The following is a 21,865-nucleotide window of genomic DNA, read 5'->3' as shown; positions in this document are numbered from 1 at the left end:
GGATACCCTACCTGTGCTGTTAGAACATGTACCTTCACAAGTACGACACAACATGTGGTTCATGCATGATGGAGCTCCTGCACATTTCAGTCTAAGTGTTCGTACGCTTCTTAACAACAGATTCGGTGACCGATGGATTGGTAGGGGCAGACCAATTCCATGGCCTCCACGCTCTTCTGACCTCGACCCTCTTGACTTTCATTTATGAGGGCATTTGAAAGCTCTTGTCTACGCAACCCCGGTACCAAATGTAGAGACTCTTCGTGCTCGTATTGTGGACGGCTGTGATACAATACGCCATTCTCCAGGGCTGCATCAGCGCATCAGGGATTCCATGCGACGGAGGGTGGATGCATGTATCCTTGCTAATGGGGGACATTTTGAACATTTCCTGTAACAAAGTGTTTGAAGTCACGCTGGTACGTTCTGTTGCTGTGTGTTTCCAGTCCATGATTAATGTGATTTGAAGATAAGTAATAAAATGAGCTCTAACATGGGAAGTAAGCGTTTCCGGACACATGTCCACATAATTTCTTTCTTTGTGTGTGAGGAATGTTTCCTGAAAGTTTGGCCGTACCTTTTTGTAACACCCTGTATAAAACAGATAGTGGGAACAGCAGACACAAGACTCAGAGTCATCGGAGGAATTTTAAGGAAATGTAACTCATCCACGAAAGAAGTGGCTTATAAGGCGCTTGTTCGCCAAGTTCTTGAGTACTGTTTATCTATCTGGGATCCTATCAGGTAGGACTGATAGAGGAGATAGAGAAGATCCAACGAAGAGCGGTGCATCTCGTTATGGGATCGTTTAGCTGGTGAGAGAGCATTATGGAGATACTAAACAAACTCCACTGGCAGACATTACGAGAGACATTGTGCATCATGGGGAGATTTACTACTGAAATTTCTTGACAGCGCTTTTCAGGAGGAGTCAGACAACATATTACTTCCTTGTGGTATTGACCACAAGGAGAAAATTCGAGAAATTAGAGCCAATACAGAGGCTTACCGAGAATCATTCTTCCCATGAACCACCTTCACGAGTGGAACAGGGTTGGGGGATCTGATAGTGGTACCGAAAGTACCCTCCGCCACACACCATTAGGTGGCCAGAGTATGATGCAGATGTTTATGAATGCCAAATGTTTTTCACTGTTAGTTTTTCTTAACACCAGGACTAAAGAGTTACAGTGCACGCGCTGAGGTCTGTACTGTTTCCCAGTGCAAAGTTATAACTTCTTAAAAAACCATAAATTTAAAGCACAGAACTGAAAAAGTGTTTTTCAACATTTTTCATAAAAAATCTGTATGATGTGTTCTACTTTTTATATGCTACATCAACTTATTTGCCTACAAACTAAATGCATAAAAAATAGGTCTGTAAGTCAACACATTACTGAAAATAGGGAATTTGGTGCCTGACTAATGACTGGATACACACCCTTAAGCCTTCAAACCTGAAATTATCAAAAACAGAGTTAGGACAGTGCTATTTGGCAATTTTACTATTACAACATGTAGGTAGCCATGTACCAAATATTATGACAAGTTTGGTTTGTGGGGTGCTCAACTGCGCGGTCGTCAGTGCCCATACGAAGTCCCAATTTTTACACAATGCAATCTAGCCACTCTCACAAATGATGATGATGATGATGATGATGATGATGAGAACAACACAAACAACACCCAGTCCCCGAGCAGAGAAAATCCCTAACCCAGCCGGAAATTGAACCTGGGACCCCATGATCCAGAAGCAGCAATGCTAGTCACTAGACCACGAGCTGTGCACAGGTACCAAATTATTACTAAATTGTGGGATGGTCACCATACCATTCCCCATGAGATTGCATGGGATGGCCCTAAATGCATTTTCTTTACAATCCTTCACTTTTTCCAAGCTGCAGCGTCATCTTTTGGATGAATTTACACTAAAAATGGCCTAGTGAACACACTGTAAATCACTGGGATGGTCAGACTACACACTTCTGGCAATTAGCCTTTTAGTTATTCCCTTACAAGAAGCAGTCAGATAGTAACTACACCACGTATGATGCAACTGAGTGACAGGCAATACTTTAATCACACAGATGTGGAAATGCCTCTCCCCCTTGAGTGATTTTCCACATAATGCTTCATTTGGGGCTTATCACAGAATTCAAACAGTGGGATGATCTTCACACTAGTGTGATGAGCAGCCTCAGCAATGTGCCTGTATAATTGAGGTTATGACCCAAGTAGTTTACATGCACTCTCCATTATTAAAACAATCTTTTCCAAGATCCTTCTCCAAAGAGTCTGACACACACAATTCTGAGCAGTGCACTTGGCATAAAAATACTAGTTACACTGTTATCACTTCATAAATAGCACTGATCCAGTTCTGGCACTCCCCCTACAGTAATGAGACATTTTTCAAACTTTTCTTCCTTCACTTAGCTTGTACCTTATGTCTTACACTGTCAGACTGCTTTGGAACTTCTCGGGATGTCTGAATGCTTTATCCTCACTCTCCAATGCCCTGAAGCTACGAAGACAGCTAGATGAAGCACTAACATGTGCAACATCTGTTGGATCTTTTCAATGACTAGGAAGGCTTTGACTGTAATCCAGAGAAGACCCGACATTACTACTGGTAACAGTGGCACACAAAACTGTAAACTCTCCTTACATCACTTCCAAATCATCTCAAAGTTCCACACTAAACTGCTCTTTTCCAAGTGTTATGCTAAGACACTGGGAACAAAAGTAAATCAGAAGAATGAAACTGCTCACCATTTTGTCCATGCCTCGTGGCCCCAAGCTTGTGCGTATAGCATCAGCAACAGCTGAAAAAAAAATTTAAAAAATCAGTAAACTTTTGAGAAATCTAGCTGAAACACACCATTTTTTTAAAGAGACCTTCCACATTCCCTTTTAGGCAATAAAGAAAATAAAAAATATTTATGAGTGTTCTGAATTTAGCATCTACGTTAAAGTGAATACTGACACTGCATAATTGCACAGCAGTGTTGAATTACATGTACTGCTAAAACAGGTTCACAATACACACTGACAAAAGACACTAAAGGAAGAATAACTGCATAATTTCTAGGTCCCATAATGTTTTGACACTTGCTTCTGTAAGAAAATGGAAATGGACAGAAAACAGCAAAGCGGGGGAGGGGAGATGGATGCGACATATTATAACACAGACAGATTGAAAACAGAAGCAAGGAAGTCAACTGAGAGATAAAAAGTAGAAAAAACCGAATGAGAACGGGGGGGGGGGGATGATTTTGAACATAGAATGAAGAGCAGGTATGTGAAGACTGCCCAGAACATTTAAAGTGACAAGTTTCATGCTCTTTAACCTTTAAACGAATGTATGAATGTACGTATAAACTGTACCATTTACAAATTACATTGTCTTGTCCTGTACTATTGTCATTTCACAATTGTGAGCCCATACCCATTCCTTCATCACTGCTTCAGCTAACACAGTGCTGTTAATCTACAAGATTAGAAACTTTAGCGTAACCCTCTCTACATAAGAGATGGGTATATCACCTGTCCCTCCTTTCCAAACTTCCCCAACTTCCCCTCTGAAGAAAATACAATACATTCCAAAAATGAAGATTACTATTTTCTACTTAATGTGCTTCTACCAGCAGCACTAAGACTTTCAGCTTCCGAGGTTAAGAAGTGGTTAGCCTTTCTGCCTCATTGTAATTTAAAATGAAGACAAAAACAAAATCAAAGTAGCCTGACATGTCACCAAACTGGAAACAAATACAAAAAAGTGAAACAAGTGAACATGCAATTTTACCCGACTAGTGCCACAAAACATGATCCAAAAAAAAATTTGTGAATCTGAACTTCACCAATATAGGCTACAAGTTACAGTAGAAATTTGACAAGAGAGAACATGTACAAACACTGAACTATGTTCCAAACATACTAATGCTGTGACCCACCATTGAGACATTATGCAATGTCGAGTAAAGCCTAAAAAATATAACCTCAGCAGGTACAGATGAAGTATCCATATAATTGCTGATTGGGTGTATAGTCAATATCAAAGACCCTTCAGCTAACATCATAAATGAATCTTTCACCACAGGTTGCTGTCCAGAAACACTAAAGGATGCACAAACCCTGCCCCTATAAGAAAGGCAACCCAGAAAACTATAGGCCATTCTGTTTACTGTCATTATTTCCAAAAATAATAAAACCATAATGAAAAACAGACTCTCAGCCAACTTAACAACATGCATTCTAATGTGTGAAGAAGAGTTTGGTTTCAGGTCCAGTAAAAGTACTGCATAAAGATCGTATTACAGAGATCTTCCTTTACTTTACAAATGATTTTAATACAGTATACACACAATTCTGCTACATAAATGGCACACAAGAAATAAGAAGCAAATAATGTTTTCATTCGTAACTGAAAAACAGAGTTCAGTATGTGGAGATCTCTGGAATAAACTCAAATCTACTATAAAACACATTGCTAACATAGAATAGGCCTTCATTAATATTGGAGTCTCTATGGAAGTGTGCAGGGCCCAATACTCTTCTTGATAAAGGCTATATCAATGATTTTCTCCAAAATGTAAAACACAGCAAAACAGTACTGTTTGCTGATGAAGCTAGTATTATAATCAGCGATGAGATACCAAGTGGAGTAAACAAAAAATTAAACAATCGAGTATGTATGCAGGTCAATAGAAAGCAAGAAATTAACCGGAAATACGGAAGCGTCCGATCCCACCCGTCTGCTTTGACCCATGACGTCACAAATATGGCGGAAACAAAAACACACACACTTTCCACAAGAAGCCTAATGACACTAACGGGACAAGCGCGGGAAATGGGGTGTTTTGGGTGGGGGGCAAACTAAATATAAACAAATTTAGACGCCTTGCGTAGCTACAACGTGTAAGTGAAAATAGCCATGCATGAATATCCACCCACCTCCCCAGGGGTCGTAACCCCTGCAACCCATAGAAGATATAGATGCTTCAGTAGCTGATTAGTGTTTTTTGTCTTCTAAAAAAAAAATCTCACAGGATAGAACGAACAGATCAGAAAAGTAAATAAAATAAGATAAAGCAGAACTGGAGACACCCACACTCAAACCAAACTCCGCGCCGTCATGACGTCACACACAACACCCTTACGTCACGGGTCAAAGCCGACGCGTGGGATCGGACGCTTCTGTTGACCCAATTAACCTTACACATAAAAAATTCGACCATATTAGTTCCCAAATAAGCTGAAAAATCCAACAGTAACACTCTCTGAAGTGAAAGAGGAGCTAACTGAATGACTACCGAACCAATGCTGACTACGCCTGTTACTGCTTACCTCATGCACTAGGACACCATATTTTGAATACATTCATTCTATAACTGGTTATGGCATAAACTTCTGGGAAACAAATTAGCAGAATATACAAACTGAAAGATATCAACCTGTACCCAATGAACAGGCCTCCACAGAAATGTGGAACCTCACATCTCAGTATGAAAAAATCAATAGTGTGCTGTATAATGTAATTAAATTAGACAAAAAGCTTCTGCAAGTAATCAAAGGCAAAAGTGAAATGCATGCCTTCAGGGACAGGCTAAAAATGATCTGTAAGAAAAGTGATTTTATGCCATAGTGTCAAGGATTACCTAAATGACATGTAAATTTTGTTGACAATTATACTAACTGCCAAAGGATGCATAAACAAACAAATAAATGGAAAATAAAAAGTGCAATATTTAAATGTCAATATTACTGGAATTTATTTAACAACAGTACTGCCTCAATGCCTTCAACATCAAGTGTTTTCATTTCATGACAATATTTGAAAAACCAAATTTATTTATTTTATTTTCTCGAGTTCTAAGCACACACATAGGAGTCTATAAATTTACAATTTCAGGTAAGGAAATAGAGCAAATTTACACATACACACACATCAAAACTGAAATAAAACAGTTTCTGCCCAGAAATCAGCAGCTGCCACAGGGCTTTCTTGTGACTTTAACAACTTCTCCTCATTGCAAGACAGATCTGTTGTCAATACCTGTTCTGTTTCCTTATCATCATCTGTATATACAGTCAAAGTAAGGTCATCAGCAGCATATATGAAACTTTCACATGGATTAGGTCTTGGCTGATCATTTGTGTAAATGTTGATGAGCACCAGTGCCAATATACTCCCCTCAGAGTTGTCCATATTTTTTTGTGTTCCTCCAACATCTGCCTTTTCCCTGGAATTCAACACAGAATCTTTGGTCGCAAAGTAAAGTGCCAATTATTCTACTGAAACCTAGTTCTGGGTTAGCAAATAGGTTCTGTGGAGCATTATGCAGTGTTGAATTTTATCGTACGCAGATGAAAGATTCATTAATACCGCTCCAGTAACCTTACCCCTGGGCCATTCCATGTCACGTGGCCTAAATTTAGATATGCTCCCCACTTTATTATCTTGAATTTCGATGAAATTTTTACAAGATGTGCATACAGGACTTATATGGACCCTTACCAAATTACAGCTCCACAAGTAGTGTGGTTGGGCAACTACATTTGCACAAACTTTCGTTGGTCCATGCTCACTTTGCCACTACCAACCTTGCTGTTATGGTTCCCAAGTCCTAATTTTTCACTTCTCATTGATTCAGTTGTTGAAATGTGTTAATAATATCAATTACAATTGATTCTAACAAGCTGTACTGTCAGCCCATTCTTGTTGTTGATGGAGCTGGAATGACAGAAATAATGTGTTGGTCAGGAATCCAAGTTCTGCCTGGATGGCCAGCAGAATGAATGTGCAGGTCCATCTGGATGCAAGAAACTGACATTTTCTTCATCTGAAACTTTTGAGACATTGCCAATCCACCACTTTCCATCATAAATATAGGTAATGTATTGGCCTGGTTGTAAGGCTGCAATATTTCCATAAGAAATTATTCTTTGACTTCATTCAACATCTGGCACAAAACAATTTATATCTTTGGGTATGCTTCTAATGCAAACTTACTTTTCATTTAATAGCACAGAGTGATGATTATCTCTTGTTCCTGATATTGTGCAGCCATTTTTGAAGCTTTCCCCCTGTTCAGTTTTTAATGCTTGAAACAAAAATTAACTGGATTCCACTGGTATTTTTTGAGCAGTATTTAAACAAATCGCTTTGTGTCAAAGTCTGATCCTCAGTTGGTTTCTGAAGGCTTGCTCTTACTGCCAGGGGCTTTTCAAACCATCCAACTCCACCACATGGAGATTTTCCATGGCTTGCAGCAAAAAAAGTTCCATTCAGCTGAGATTTCAAAGTCATTTTGATAGTTGCAAAGATTCTGGAAATTTTTGACACTTTAATACTGTGTTGCTGACCCATCACTGAAGTAGCAAATGTGTTTGGTTTTTTTGAAGGTGACACTTTAGCTCTTCTATTAGTATCATTAAAAAAGCATGTACAGAAACTGTGTCTTGCTTCAAGCATTCACTTACGACAGTAGCTGATGATGCTGATGCCTATATGTTATTTCTAAAGTACATAACAAATTGGTGTAAAGTTACAAGACTGCCAGCCAAATGAAAACCTTGAGCTGCATCTTAGACAATGAATAACTTTCAGCAAAATCAATGAATCTGATCAGTTCAGTTAGCTTGAGGAATTCCTTTATGGAATTTAGAAGCTTACTTTGGTGCTTTGCAATATAATGAGCAGAAAGCTTGAAAATCTTTGAAATCAAGATTTTCCATAAAATCTTCAGTGGTCATCTGCTTGGTTTCCAACGCATCAATGTGAACCCATTGTTTGCACTCAATGGTACCATCTGGATCACTGTCCTCAAAACTGCTTTGTAAAAACTTTTTTAAAGTTGTTTTTCTGGACAATGTCTCACCAAGGAAGCATGCAGTCTTTGGATTCCAAATAACACACTATTTTAGCAATCAAACTCTTTGTAAACTGCTGTTACAGGACTGCTTGCAAGTATCAATTCTAGGTTTTTATGCATAGTGCAAATACGGACTCAGTAAGTTCCTGCAGTATCTGCAGCGATGCACAATTTTGGCCTCAACTCACAGAATTTAGAAAACCCAATTTCGGGCCTGTGCTGAAGTCAATGTGTGGCAAACATTTCTCTCAAATTATTCATACATCAAAACTTTATTTTTATTTATTCTAATTGAAACGCAGTCCTTTTTTCCTGGGAAAATTTGCTTAAATTCTTTATTTTGGAGAAAATGTTACTACTCTTTCTTTTACAACATTTGGAATCTTCTGGCCAGTTGCTCTTCGGCAGTGTCAACAATACACCATCTTTTACCTTTAACTTTCTAGCTGCTTTCACCAGCCTCTCTGAAACACTAAATTTAGAGGGGTAGCCCCAAAAGCAGTTCGACTTGTACTGAGTGCTTGATTCTGCAGGTTATGCAAATTCGGGTTCGTCTTCTGACTGGGATTAAGCTGACACAGACTTTTCTGCTTTCTTTGCTGAAAATTGTTTTTACAGTTGAGCAAAGCTTCTGACCAAGTTTCACACTGCTTTGTCACAGCCTACAACTGACTTGCTGTTTCCACATTAATAATCCATAAATCCATTTTTACAGAAAGGGTCTTTGCACTGAAATGGTTACAGCAGGATTTCTGTAGAAATTCATACTTGTCTGAAAGTATCGCTTTGTTATGAAAGCATATTTGTGTACCTTCAATAAAACATGTTTCACTTCTTTGGTTTACTAATCCTTGCTGTTCTCCCAGAAATTCTTTGAGATAATTTAAAATAACAGAAAACACACATTTAACTAGTAATAACAACAGACTTTACATCATTCAAAAATGCACACACTAAATCTGAACAATCTTCACCACACAAAAGTGCCCTTTGCCATCACGGTCAAAGAATGCTTTTATCATCATCGTTGTCTCTAAACTTGTCTGACACAAAAATGAAACACACTTTCCCTGGTAAGACAAAATGAGCTCTTTTCATGGTTCCAAGAGAAATGAGATTTGAGTGATCCCACTCGAAAGTGAGCCAAAATTAACTCAAATTTTTGAGTACATGTTGAAAAGTAATTATTTGGACAGTCAAGCTGATACACACACAAATTTTTGACAGATCACAGATTACTAAAGACTCAGCTTCAGCAATTTCTTTCAATAGACTCACGCTGATAAAACACAGTCCAAATTTGTTATGACAACATTTATGATCCACTTTGATAGCACACGACGATAAATTTACCATAACTTGAGCTTTGTTCTACAACTAAGCCATTGCAACAAAAAGTTGAACTGGATCGCTAAGTTTCATCATGATAGGTCCCTTGGATCCTGAGCAATGGTAAAACAAACTTTACAATTTACTCATTCGACTCACAATGTCAAAAAAGTAGGCTCCACAAAAAGGTGGTTAATGGCCTCAACCAGTTACTCATGGAACAGTAATCTAATACATATATTGAAAAATTTTCATCAAAATTGGAGGTGGTTTCATCAAAATTGGAGGTGGTCAAGTGGGGACCTTTAGGTCACAAGACATGACTCCCCTTTCAAATCTACCCTCTATGTGCTGCACAAGATATTTGTGCTGCACATTTTGTTTGTAGTCCGAAACTGGCCTTTTCTTGTTAAGTACACTATCAGTCTTCAGTAACAGACAGTTCAAAAGCATTCTTTCAAACATCTTATATAGACAGTGTCATCCCCTCCCCCCATGAACCATGGACCTTGCCGTTGGTGGGGAGGCTCCCATGCCTCAGCGATACAGATAGCCATACCGTAGGTGCAACCACAACGGAGGGGTATCTGTTGAGAGGCCAGACAAACGTGTGGTTCCTGAAGAGGGGCAACATTCTGGATGATTGACTGATATGGCCTTGTAACACAAACCAAAACAGCCTTGCTGTGCTGGTACTGCGAACGGCTGAAAGCAAGGGGACACTACGGCCGTAATTTTTCCCGGGTAAGGTTAAATGATGATGGCGTCCTCTTGGGTAAAACATACCGGAGGTAAAATAGTCCCCCATTCGGATCTACGGGCGGGGACTACTCAAGACGATGTCGTTATCAGGAGAAAGAAAACTGGCGTTCTATGGATCGGAGCGTGGAATGTCAGATCCCTTAATCGGGCAGGTAGGTTAGAAAATTTAAAAAGGGAAATGGATAGGTTAAAGTTGGATATAGTGGGAATTAGTGAAGTTCGGTGGCAGGAGGAACAAGACTTCTGGTCAAGTGACTACAGGGTTATAAACACAAAATCAAATAGGGGTAATGCAGGAGTAGGTTTAATAATGAATAGGAAAATAGGAATGCGGGTAAGCTACTACAAACAGCATAGTGAACGCACTATTGTGGCCGAGATAGATACGAAGCCCACGCCTACAACAGTAGAACAAGTTTATATGCCAACTAGCTCTGCAGATGACGAAGAAATTGAAGAAATGTATGATGAAATTAAAGAAATTATTCAGATAGTGAAGAGAGATTAAAATTTAATAGTCATGGGTGACTGGAATTCGTCAGTAGGAAAAGGGAGAGAAGGAAACATAGTAGGTGAATGTTGATTGGGGGTAAGAAACAAAAGGGGAAGCCGCCCGGTGGAATTATGCGCAGAGCACAACCTAATCATAGCTAACACTTGGTTCAAGAATCATAAAAGAAGGTTGTATACAGGGAAGAAGCCTGGAGATACTGATAGGTTTCAGATAGATTATATAATGGTAAGACAGAGAGTTAGGAACCAGGTTTTAAATTGTAAGACATTTCCAGGGGCAGATGTGGACTCTGACCACAATCTATTGGTTATGAACTGTAGATTAAAACTGAAGAAACTGCAAAAAAGTGGGAATTTAAGGAGATGGGACCTGGATAAACTGAAAGAACCAGAGGTTGTACAGAGTTTCAGGGAGAGCATAAGGGAACAAATGGCAAGAATGGGGGAAAGAAATACAGTAGAAGAAGAATGGGTAGCTCTGAGGGATGAAGTAGTGAAGGCAGCAGAGGATCAAGTAGGTAAGACGACGAGGGCTAGTAGAAATCATTGGGTAACAGAAGAAATATTGAATTTGATTGATGAAAGGAGAAAATATAAAAATGCAGTAAATGAAGCAGGCAAAAAGGAATACAAACGTCTCAAAAATGAAATCGATAGGAAGTGCAAAATGACTAATCAGGGATGGCTAGAGGACAAATGTAAGGATGTAGAGGCTTATCTCACTAGGGGTAGATAGATACAGCCTACAGGAAAATTAAAGAGACCTTTGGAGAAAAGAGAACCACTTGTACGAATATCAAGAGCTCAGATGGAAACCCAGTTCTAAGCAAAGAGGGGAAAGCAGAAAGTTGGAAGGAGTATATAGAGGGTCTATACAAGGGCAATGTACTTGAGGACAATATTATGGAAATGGAAGAGGATGTAGATGAAGATGAAATGGGAGATATGATACTGCGTGAAGAGTTTCACAGAGCACTGAAAGACCTGAGTCGCAACAAAGCTCCGGGAGTAGACAACATTCCATTAGAACTACTGACAGCCTTGGGAGAACCAGTCCTGACAAAACTTTACCGTCTGGTGAGCAAGATGTATGAGACGGGCGAAATACCCTCAGACTTCAAGAATAATATAATAATTTCAATCCCAAAGAAAGCAGGTTTTGACAAATGTGCAAATTACTGAACTATCAGTTTAATAAGTCAAGGCTGCAAAATACTAACATGAATTCTATACAGACGAATGGTAAAACTGGTAGAAGCCGACCTCGGGGAAGATCAGTTTGGATTCCGTAGAAATGTTGGAACACGTGAGGCAATACTGACCCTATGACTTATCTTAGAAGCTAGATTAAGGAAAGGCAAACCTACGTTCCTAGCATTTGTAGACTTAGAGAAAGCTTTTGACAATGTTGATTGGATTACTCTCTTTCAAATTCTGAAGGTGGCAGGGCTAAAATACAAGGAGCAAAAAGCTATTTACAATTTGTACAGAAACCAGATTGCAGTTATAAGAATTGAGGGACATGAAAGGGAAGCAGTGGTTGGGAAGGGAGTGAGACAGGGTTGTAGCCTCTCCCCGATGTTATTCAATCTCTATATTGAGCAAGCAGTGAAGGAAACAAAAGAAAAGTTCGGAGTAGGTATTAAAATCCATGGAGAAGAAATAAAAACTTTGAGGTTCGCCAATGACATTGTAATTCTGTCAGAGACAGCAAAGGACTTGGAAGGGCAGTTGAACGGAATGGATACTGTCTTGAAAGGAGGATATAAGATGAACATCAACAAAAGCAAAACGAGGAAAATGGATTGTAGTCAAATTAAGTCGGGTGATGCTGAGGGAATTATATTAGGAAATGAGACACTTAAAGTAGTAAAGGAGTTTTGCTATTTGGGGAGCAAAATAACTGATGATGGTCGAAGTAGAGAGGATATAAAATGTAGACTGGCAATGGAAAGGAAAGCGTTTCTGAAGAAGAGAAATTTGTTAACATCGAGTATAGGTTTAAGTGTCAGGAAGTCGTTTCTGAAAGTATTTGTATGGAGTGTAGCCATATATGAAAGTGAAACATGGACGATAAATAGTTTGGACAAGAAGAGAATAGAAGCTTTCGAAATGTGGTGCTACAGAAGGATGCTGAAGATTAGATGGGTATATAACATAACTAATGAGGAGGTATTGAATTGGGGAGAAGAGAAGTTTGTGGCAGAACTTGACTAGAAGAAGGGATCGGTTGGTAGGACATGTTCAGAGGCATCAAGGGACCACCAGTTTAGTATTTGAGGGCAGCGTGGAGGGTAAAAATCGTAGATGGAGACCAAGAGATGAATACACTAAGCAGATTCAGAAGGATGTACGTTGCAGTGGGTACTGGAAGATGAAGAAGCTTGCACAAGATAGAGTAGCATGGAGAGTTGCATCAAACAAGTCTCAAGACTGAAGACCACAACAACAACATATGGACAGTATAATAATGAGCTAGTCCAATAGCTTGGAGGGTTGGAAAGCTCTTTCTCTAATTTGACAACAGCAATTATCTAGGTTTCCCTCCACACTTTTGGTTTATTATTCTGTTTTAAGCAGTTATCGTAGAGTTCCACAAGCCTTTTCAGTGTTCTTAGTCTGAGTTCATTTGTCTGTTCTATTTGTCATCCATTTGTCCTTATTCTTACTTTTCTCCTATGGCTTTTTCAGCTCTCCTTCACTAAAGGAGCTGAGAACTGATTCATTTCCAGGTGCCCTTGCCCCTGAATCTTAGGCCATTTGCCTCATTTGTCTGGTTTACATTTATAAGAAGCTGTTGAGTTATTTGATTTGGAGAAATGTTTGCATGAGTTTTCTTTCATGTTGAATGATGGTGTCAATTACTCAGCACCACAATTGAGTCTGACAGACAGAAACAGAGCAACTTTAAGAATATTTTCTTCATCAGGAGAAGGAAAGGGAATTTAATACATTTTGAGCCATCAAGTGCTTTACAGTCATCTCAAATACAATGTTTGCAAGATTGTCTGTTGATCAACAGACAAATATAAGTTTATAACATCATGATAATCCACTGTTCAAACATACTTTTTAAAAACTTAAGTATTCTTACAGTGATTATGCAGTTTTGAAATGCAACTAATTAACATCTATTTAGCACTTCTACAATTTATTGTATTAGTTCTTGTACCTTTTGTCACATTGAGCCATCGTGTCAGTCATAAAAAAATTCACCAATGAGTGACTAAATATGGAAGTAAATAACTGATGAATATAACTTTTCAAACTTTTTATTCCCTGCAAAAGTCAAATTTCTCTACCCATGTCTATTTCCACATTTCCCCCCTCCCCCTACCTTTCTTTATGGATTAACAACATCGTTCCTGTTTACTTCTTAATTAATTTAATTTCCTGTACGGTGTTCGGTCATGTAGTAGTTGATACTGGATAAATTTTTGACATGGCTTTCTATCAGAGCAGCATATAAGCTTAAACTATTCTCACCATAATACATTTTTCTACCTAAAGTGTGCAACTCTGATTTTGACTGAGGTAGTGTTAAGTAACATGGATCAACTACTTGTTTCATACATAATTTGTGTCCTGCAGATCTAATTATAGAGAACCTTTAAGGATATGAAATGAGTCAGGGTACACAAAATCAATGTGTAGTATCTGTTAGAAACAGCACTAATAATTTACTACTGTTACAGCAGTTCAACATATTTGGACTTGCTGTAGCTAAAAATTAATTGGAATGCTGCTACTAAGAAAAAAAAGCTGGAGCTTCCTCTGTTGTATGTGTCTGCTGGTTACCTCTTAATGTCCATCAACTATTAATAGTCTACAGTGACTTATTTACCATAAGAACAACGTCCTGTATAAATTAAAACTGTTACTTCTTGTGGCACTAACATGAATATAATTTTCACGTACAGATGTACTAAGGCTTTCTCTGGAACTTCATTTGGAATTTGAGTATTCTCATACTTTACGTTAGGTGTGAGCTTGCTGAGGATATTCACATCACAATAGAGTTCCACTCTAAACCCTAGGCACGGATGTCAAGGCTGCATGGAAATTGTGTGTCATAAGGTAGTTTTGTAAACAGCAAATCAACAGAAACCAATTTTTTTATTTCAGCTGCATATACTGTTACAGAGAAAATACTGTTCAGTGAACAAGTCTTATAAGTCTCTGTAACGTGTTTGGTTATCTACTTCAAACAGAATTCTAACTAGATCTCCTTTGTTAAGCTAGAGGAATCTTCCATTCACTGCAGCTACAGCACCACAACAGTTAAGTCCACAAGACAAGTGAAAGCATATAAAATAAAAAGAGTACCACAGTCTTCAATGCCAACACAATGAGGGCTGCCAAACAGTATTTCCTGACAATGAATGAGTCTTAACTTAAGAGTTTTTATTACTCATCTGTGTTGCTTGATGGGCCCAATCAATCACTGATTTAGCCACTTAACAAATGATTCATAATATCAAGCTCACAGTACTGATGCAACTTCTTGTCTACAAATCTGCTTACTTGATCTTGTGTAAAGATCTCATGTCGACACATCGAATAACGTAATTTGTAGACAAGAAAAAAACCCTCTTGTAAGTTTCACAATCTGGATCTTCCGCGCTATCTACTACGTGTGCGACTGTCTTCAATACTAGTATACTCCCCACTGTCACTGAGGCGTTATTATGCATCAAAATGTCGTTCAGTGGCCTGTTCGTTATCTAATGTTTGTCTTCTGAATTTACCTTTAGTTTTTATATCGACCACCCTGCTTCGTGCTAACTTCAACCATGGCTAGCTACAGAGACGTCTGTCGCCTCAACCAAGATTTCATGTTGAAATGGGCATCCAGCATCACACTAGCCAAATTTTTATTTCAATAAGAATCAGATATATGCCTCACTTGCAAGAAGTTGCGACAAATAACTTCGGTAGAGTAACTTTGGGCATACCTTTGGCAGCATTTATATTGCTCTCGCGAACGTCTGCTGGTTTTCTCTTATCTTTATAAGCTCCCGCTTGGGTCTTTCTGGAATCGCCAGCGCCAGTTTGTGCAGTCATCATGGAAAACTAAATGCGCTCCGCTTAAATTAACCACACTTTACACAAGCACGTGTAAAACCGTTCCTCCCAAATTTCTGAACTGTTCACCCACGCTCGAAAACCACTCTCGTCCTTATACGGCAACAATCCCAAAGACAACTACTAACAATTCTTTAGATCTTTGAACTAAGTGCCTTTTCTAGAGAAAGCTGGGGAATCAAAGAACTTCCTACAGTTATTTATAAAGAAAGTAAACATCACTGATTTTTGGAGGGGGGGGGCATATATTAAAACAAGAGAGACAAACAATGGGTTGAAACATATTAATTACTTTACGTCACTACGTATTCGAGAGGGTGAAGCGATAAAGTTTGTTTTCTAACAAGTATTTTAAAAAAATGACCCGGAGAAAATATTTTTAAAAATTGCATATTGAACTGCAGAGATTATCCCTATTTATCGTTGCTTTTGAAATATGATACAATCTGCAATTTTCTGAAGAGCTGTGAAGCATGTTCAGGCCAGTTAATTCTATAATCTGTTCATCATAAAAATAAACCAGATGTAAACATTGCACTATATATTCTTCCGCGTTTTGGGTATACGATAAATCGCACAAATCTAAGGGTTGTCAATTCGCCTAAATACGTAGGAATTACAATTTGGAGCAACTTAAATTGGAAAAACCACACAGATAATATTGTGGAGAAGGAGAAACAAAGACTGCACTTTGTTGGCAGAACACTTAGAACATGCGACAAACCCACAAAAGAAACAGCCTTCATTACACTTGTCCGTCCTCTGCTGGAATATTGCTGTGCGGTGTGGGACCCTTACCAGATAGGATTGACGGAGGGCATTGAAAAAGTGCGAAGAAGGGCAGCTGGTTTCGTGTTATCGCGCAGTAGGGGTGAGAGTGTCACTGGTACGATACGCGAGTTGGAGTGGCAGTTACTGCAACAAAGGCGGTTCTCTTTGTGGCGAGATCTATTTACGAAATTTCAATCACCAACTTTCTCTTCCGAATGCGAAAATATTTTATTGATACCCACCTACGTAGGGAGAAATGATCATCATAATAAAATAAGAGAAATCAGAGCTCGAACGGAAAGATTCAGGTGTTCCTTTTTCCCACGCTTCATTCGAGAGTGGAATGGTAAAGAAGTAGTATGAAAATAATTCCATGAACCCTCTGTCAGGCACTTAAGTGTGAATTGCAGAGTAACCATGTACATGTAGATGCTGGAACCTCATTGGATTTCAGTTTCACGTGGGACTGCACCCAAGCTGTCGCGAGTACTGTCAAGTACGATAATAGGATACGTTTTGTGCTGTCGTTACGCGCACGTCTACTTAGCGATGATACGGGACAACAGCTTTACTGGCGCATTTCATTTAGCACTGGCAGGTCAGTTGATTACAGCTAGCCTGCAGTGACATGGCCAGATGCAGTTCACACGTAAAATGAGACGAGCACAGCAACAATATAGCTTCGAATGCCATTTAATTTTTAAGCAGCATGAAATAATACACTGCAAATCTCTCACAATACGCTCCTCAGACGACTAGACAAAAAAACGCAACACGTTATCTTTTTTAGATAATGTACTATTGTAACTAAAACAAGAATGATGAAAATTCCTGACTTAACCACAGGGTAATTTTTCTGCATAATCTATGTGTAACATAAGAGAATACTCAAGGATTTCGCCGTATAGTTAAACATTGAAGTCACTGAAGATATTACTTACAGTCAGTCGTCTGGTAATCTCTTAGCTCCTTCCTTATCCGAATTCGAGAAATACATTTCATTCCGGAAGTGTCACCTGCTATGTGGATAACGAACCTATCAACAACAGAATCCATGAAGCCAGCCAGGCGCAGAATTTTCTCCTTTTATGACGAGCCGTTCTACAGGGTGAAAAGTATTTAAACCTACAAACTCTGTGAGGTTGTAGGGGACACCAAAACAAATATTTTTCCCTGATGTCATGTTTTCCTATGAGGAATATTTAAACCGGTAGAGGAAGATTTCTCTGGTGGAAAAGTAACTAAACCAACAAACACTTTTCCATTTTTTTATGACCAAGAGGCAACATATTAACACAACCCAATTTCAATTACCGTAAATTGTCGAAAATGCCTCCATTGACACGTAAACAAAGGTTAAACTGTCGGATCATATTCTGTCTGACACGGGCAAAAACTCCAGGAGTATCCTGAATTGTTCCTGCTGCAGCTACTATCTGGGCAACCAGAACCTTTTCTGATGCAACAGGAGTTGCATAAACAAGGTTGTGCATCTCGCCCCATACAAAAAAGTCTAGAGGGGAAATATTTGGGTACTGAGCAGGCCATGCTACAGGACCACCTCTGCCAATCCACCTTGCTGGGAACCGTCGGTCCAGAAATCGACGCATACGACGACTGAAATGTGCCGGCGCCCTGTCATGTTGGAACCACATGCGTTGTATTGTAGGGAGCGGGACATCTTCCAGCAATTCTGGCAATGCTCTTGCGAGAAAATTGCAATATTGCCTGCCATTTAATGGCCTAGGTAGCAGATACACCCCAATTAAACAGTCCACAACAACACCGACCCGCACATTAACAAAGAACCGCACTTGATGAGCGCTAGTAACCGTGGCATGTTGGTTATCCTCACTCCAAAAATGCGAATTGTGCATATTTAAGACTCCATCACGCCCCAACGTTGCTTCATCGGTAAATAACACAGAGGTTGGAAATGTAGGATACATTTCACACTGTTCTAGGTACCACCGCGAAAACTATGCTCTGGGTGGATAATCAATTGGTTCCAGGTTGTGGACACGCTGCAAGTGAAATGGACGTAAAAATTGCACTCGAAGGACTGTTCTTACATTCGTCTGATTCGTCCCCATGTTACGTGCAATTGCACGAGTGTTGATTGAAGGATCCTGCTCCACATGCTGCAAGACAGCTTCCTCAAATTGCAGCATTCTTACCGTGCGACGACGTCCCTGTCCAGGTAATCTGCTAAATAACCCGGTCTCACGTAGATGTTGGTATAGAGCAGCAAAGGTCATATGATGCGGGATATGGCGATTAGGATATTGTTGTTGATAAACCAGCTGTGCAGCTTGTCCGTTGTGGTGCGTTACGCAGTATGCACCAACCACATCAGTGTACTCACTCCAGGTGTATCACTCCATTAGTAAACGCAGGCAATGCACTACTACACTGGTGGACAGCAGTTGCCTACAACTGAAGAGCGTAATACGCCCTCTAACAACTGAAGATCGTAATACGGCCTCTAACAATTGAAGAGCGTAATATGGCCTCCACCGGTTTAAAAAATCCTCATAGGAAAAAAATTATATTAGGGAAAAATATTTGTTTTGATGTCACCTACAACCTCCCAGAGTTTGTCGGTTTAAATACTTTTCATCCTGTATATCTTGCCAGCGTTCGTCAGTGACGAGTGAAAAAGCTGCGTGCGTTAGTTCCAGTACGTCTGGCAGCTTGTTTTGTCACTTCTCGGGCCAAATCCCACACCTTGGCTCCAGATCAGTTCTGTTGGGTTCGTATTCTTATGGTACAGTAGCAAATGTAAAAATGAAGCATTTGTATGATGTGCTCGATGCTGTGAAAATGATTGTTTTCCATGTGTGTTATAAAACGATGGACATAGTCCAAATAAAGAGGATTTCTTAATTTAAACAAATTTTATGAACAGTCTTTCATATAACATCGATAATTAAGAATTTGTATTTGAAATGGAAAAAGGAATTTCGCGTCCAATATGTAATTAGAAACAAGAGGCCGTACATTATTCATAAAAAATGATGATGAGTTTCATAATTACGAGATGTAGGTATTTCAAATTGAGCGAGAAGAAAAAAATGATACTGGAGAAATTTGCACAAACGCACGAATTACAATCAAAGAGTAAACACTTATGTCGAACGTTCGCTGCACTTGCATGGAGTAAACGAAGCATCCATCACTGGCTACTCCCACGTTCCCACAAGATAATATTACGCTACCGACTGCGCCACACGTTCAATGTGAGTTGGTTTATCAACTGCATTATATACAACGCTGGGAAAACTTGAAAGCCGATTATCTCGGTAAATTTATGGAAAACATTAAGAACAACCTATTTCTCAGTACTTTTTAACCGTGTTCGACACGCGTGTTTCACTACGGAACAGAAAGCAGCCTCAGCCATTTTCATACTACGCGTTAACAGCGCGGCAATTAGAGTACAACGCTGCATAGGCTGTGACCGTACACGATTTTTGAAATAAAAACTACGTGGCTAAAGCGTGATTAAGAAAATCGTCGATGGCTGTTAATGCATTTGAATATCTTGAAGTTTTACTTAACGTAACTTAGTAATAAGATATCTAATACACAAGCAGGACCTAATTCTGGGAGTGTAACAACACAAGTGTACGTATTCTACGGCTTCTGACCAATCATCGCGTTTGTGTTTGTTTACATCAGGTTTATTCTCATGATGAACGAAATATAGTTGCCACGCTGCGTGACGTGACAACATTCCACAATGCATTGCAAAGATGATATTCATACAGAAAATCACGTGAAACCTTGGTTTTTCTGGAACAAAAATTTTGGCGATGTTGTCGTATGCTAACACCGCTAGGCAACTACTTACGCTCCGCAAACTCAAGTTACAGTAGTAGATATTATGCTTCTGTGCCTTAATCTTTATTTTTACTTTATTTAATTTTTTTAACATTCTTATTGACCAATTTGGATCAACTAACAACTTCAGTTCTTCTTCTTTTCTTGTTATTTTCTATTTGTCCATTACTCCTTCCTCTTCTTCCCATATTATCATGTGGGAACGTGGGAGTAGCCAGTGATGGATGCTTCGTTTACTCCATGCAAGTGCAGCGAACGTTCGACATAGGTGTTTACTCTTTGATTGTTAGTTGAGTTTACTTTTATTTTCCGAGTCGGAAAAATAAAGTATTTTGTGCAAAGTTGTATGTGGGTTTAATTTGTTGTCTACACAATTGGTGACCCTGGGAAAAATAGAAAAAGCTCTCGCAAGTTAATATTTTGTGGTAGTTTCGTCAAAGATGGAAGAAACTAACAAAATTCTCCAAGCAACAAGGGACGAGATACGACGGCTAAAGCAAGAGATTGGGCTTTTGGAGCTTGAAATGCCGAAGAATGATGGCGAAACGGAATCCAAAAATTTGCAAACTCTGGTAGTATACCCACATTCTGAAGATTTTTCGCGCACGAACACGCCATTATCAACAACGCCATAGTTGCAGTTAAGAGCGCCTCCATTCATGTATACGCAACCAGACGTAAGGTTTGCGATAATAGAGAATATATTCGAGCAACAACACATAACCGAAGAGTACGAACAATTCACTCTCACGATTAGCAACTTGGATCAGAGGGCAACAGCAGTAATCTCTGATATGATCATACATCCGCCGCTCCAACAATCATACACCGCAATAAAAGACGACGTTGACCGCTCGCTGCATGAAATTTCCTGAACAGCGTCTTTCCCAGGTGATGTATCAGGAGAAACGCGGCGACAGAAGTCCATTTGAATTTTGGAGACATTTACATATTGTAGTCAACGCAAGCATGATACCTAATGGATTGTTACTGCACATCCGGCGACAGTAGCTTCCTCATCAAATTCAACTGACGTTGATGGCGGACAAATGACAGTCTCTTGACAAGCAACTGCAAATAGCTGACAGAGCTTTCGCTACTCTACAGTCGACGCTCATAGCGTCTGTAGCAACGTCATCTGCCACCTCTGCAATGGAAGCCAATGATGACTCTTAGGAATGATTAGAAGAATCGAAGCTAAGCTGTGCAGCCACAGGTTACTGACAAAAAATAGGCATCACTGAGGGGACAGGAAATTGCAAGATGCGACGGAAAATATGCCTACTCGGCTACATAACTTGGAGCTGCAGGCGTCCACCAGGTTAACCAGTAACAAGAAGACGTCAGATGCCAAACAGGACTAAGCTCACACCGACAATTTTTACTAGTATCACAGACGATTCGGGTTACAAGCTATGAGATGCACAAAACCTTGCGGATACCCAAAAGGCGAGGGAAGCCCACTCTAAGCGCTACGGGCTGCGGCACTCACGAACCGCGCTATATACAAATGGGGAATCAGGTGACAGTTGCAGGCAGCAACACGTACAGTCAAGGTAAGGCACTGGAAGGCTTCCCATATGCTGTACCTTTATGCCACTCTGCATCACCCTGGGAGTTTAAGCTAATATCACACAGATTACAAGTGGTTGATAGACTCTCAGGCCTCAACTTCCTGATAGACACCG

At 39.5% G+C, this 21,865-nt stretch overlaps 1 protein-coding gene across 1 annotated transcript in view; it reads right to left on the bottom strand.

Moving 5' to 3' along the window:
- Nucleotides 1-15,692, bottom strand: part of LOC124802571 (T-complex protein 1 subunit delta) — a 100,443-nt gene extending 84,751 nt beyond the window's left edge. The window contains exons 1-2 of the mRNA XM_047263443.1: nt 15,434-15,692; nt 2,773-2,825 (exon numbers count right to left, since the gene is read on the bottom strand). Coding sequence (XP_047119399.1) covers nt 2,773-2,825; nt 15,434-15,545 — 165 coding nt within the window. The 5' untranslated portion in view covers nt 15,546-15,692. The remainder of the gene's footprint in view (nt 1-2,772; nt 2,826-15,433) is intronic.
- Nucleotides 15,693-21,865: the final 6,173 nt, after the last annotated feature.

The sequence above is a fragment of the Schistocerca piceifrons genome, chromosome 6 (genome assembly GCF_021461385.2).
Source record: "Schistocerca piceifrons isolate TAMUIC-IGC-003096 chromosome 6, iqSchPice1.1, whole genome shotgun sequence".
NCBI classification, from domain to species: domain Eukaryota; kingdom Metazoa; phylum Arthropoda; class Insecta; order Orthoptera; family Acrididae; genus Schistocerca; species Schistocerca piceifrons.
This window is presented reverse-complemented; position numbering and strand designations above follow the sequence as displayed.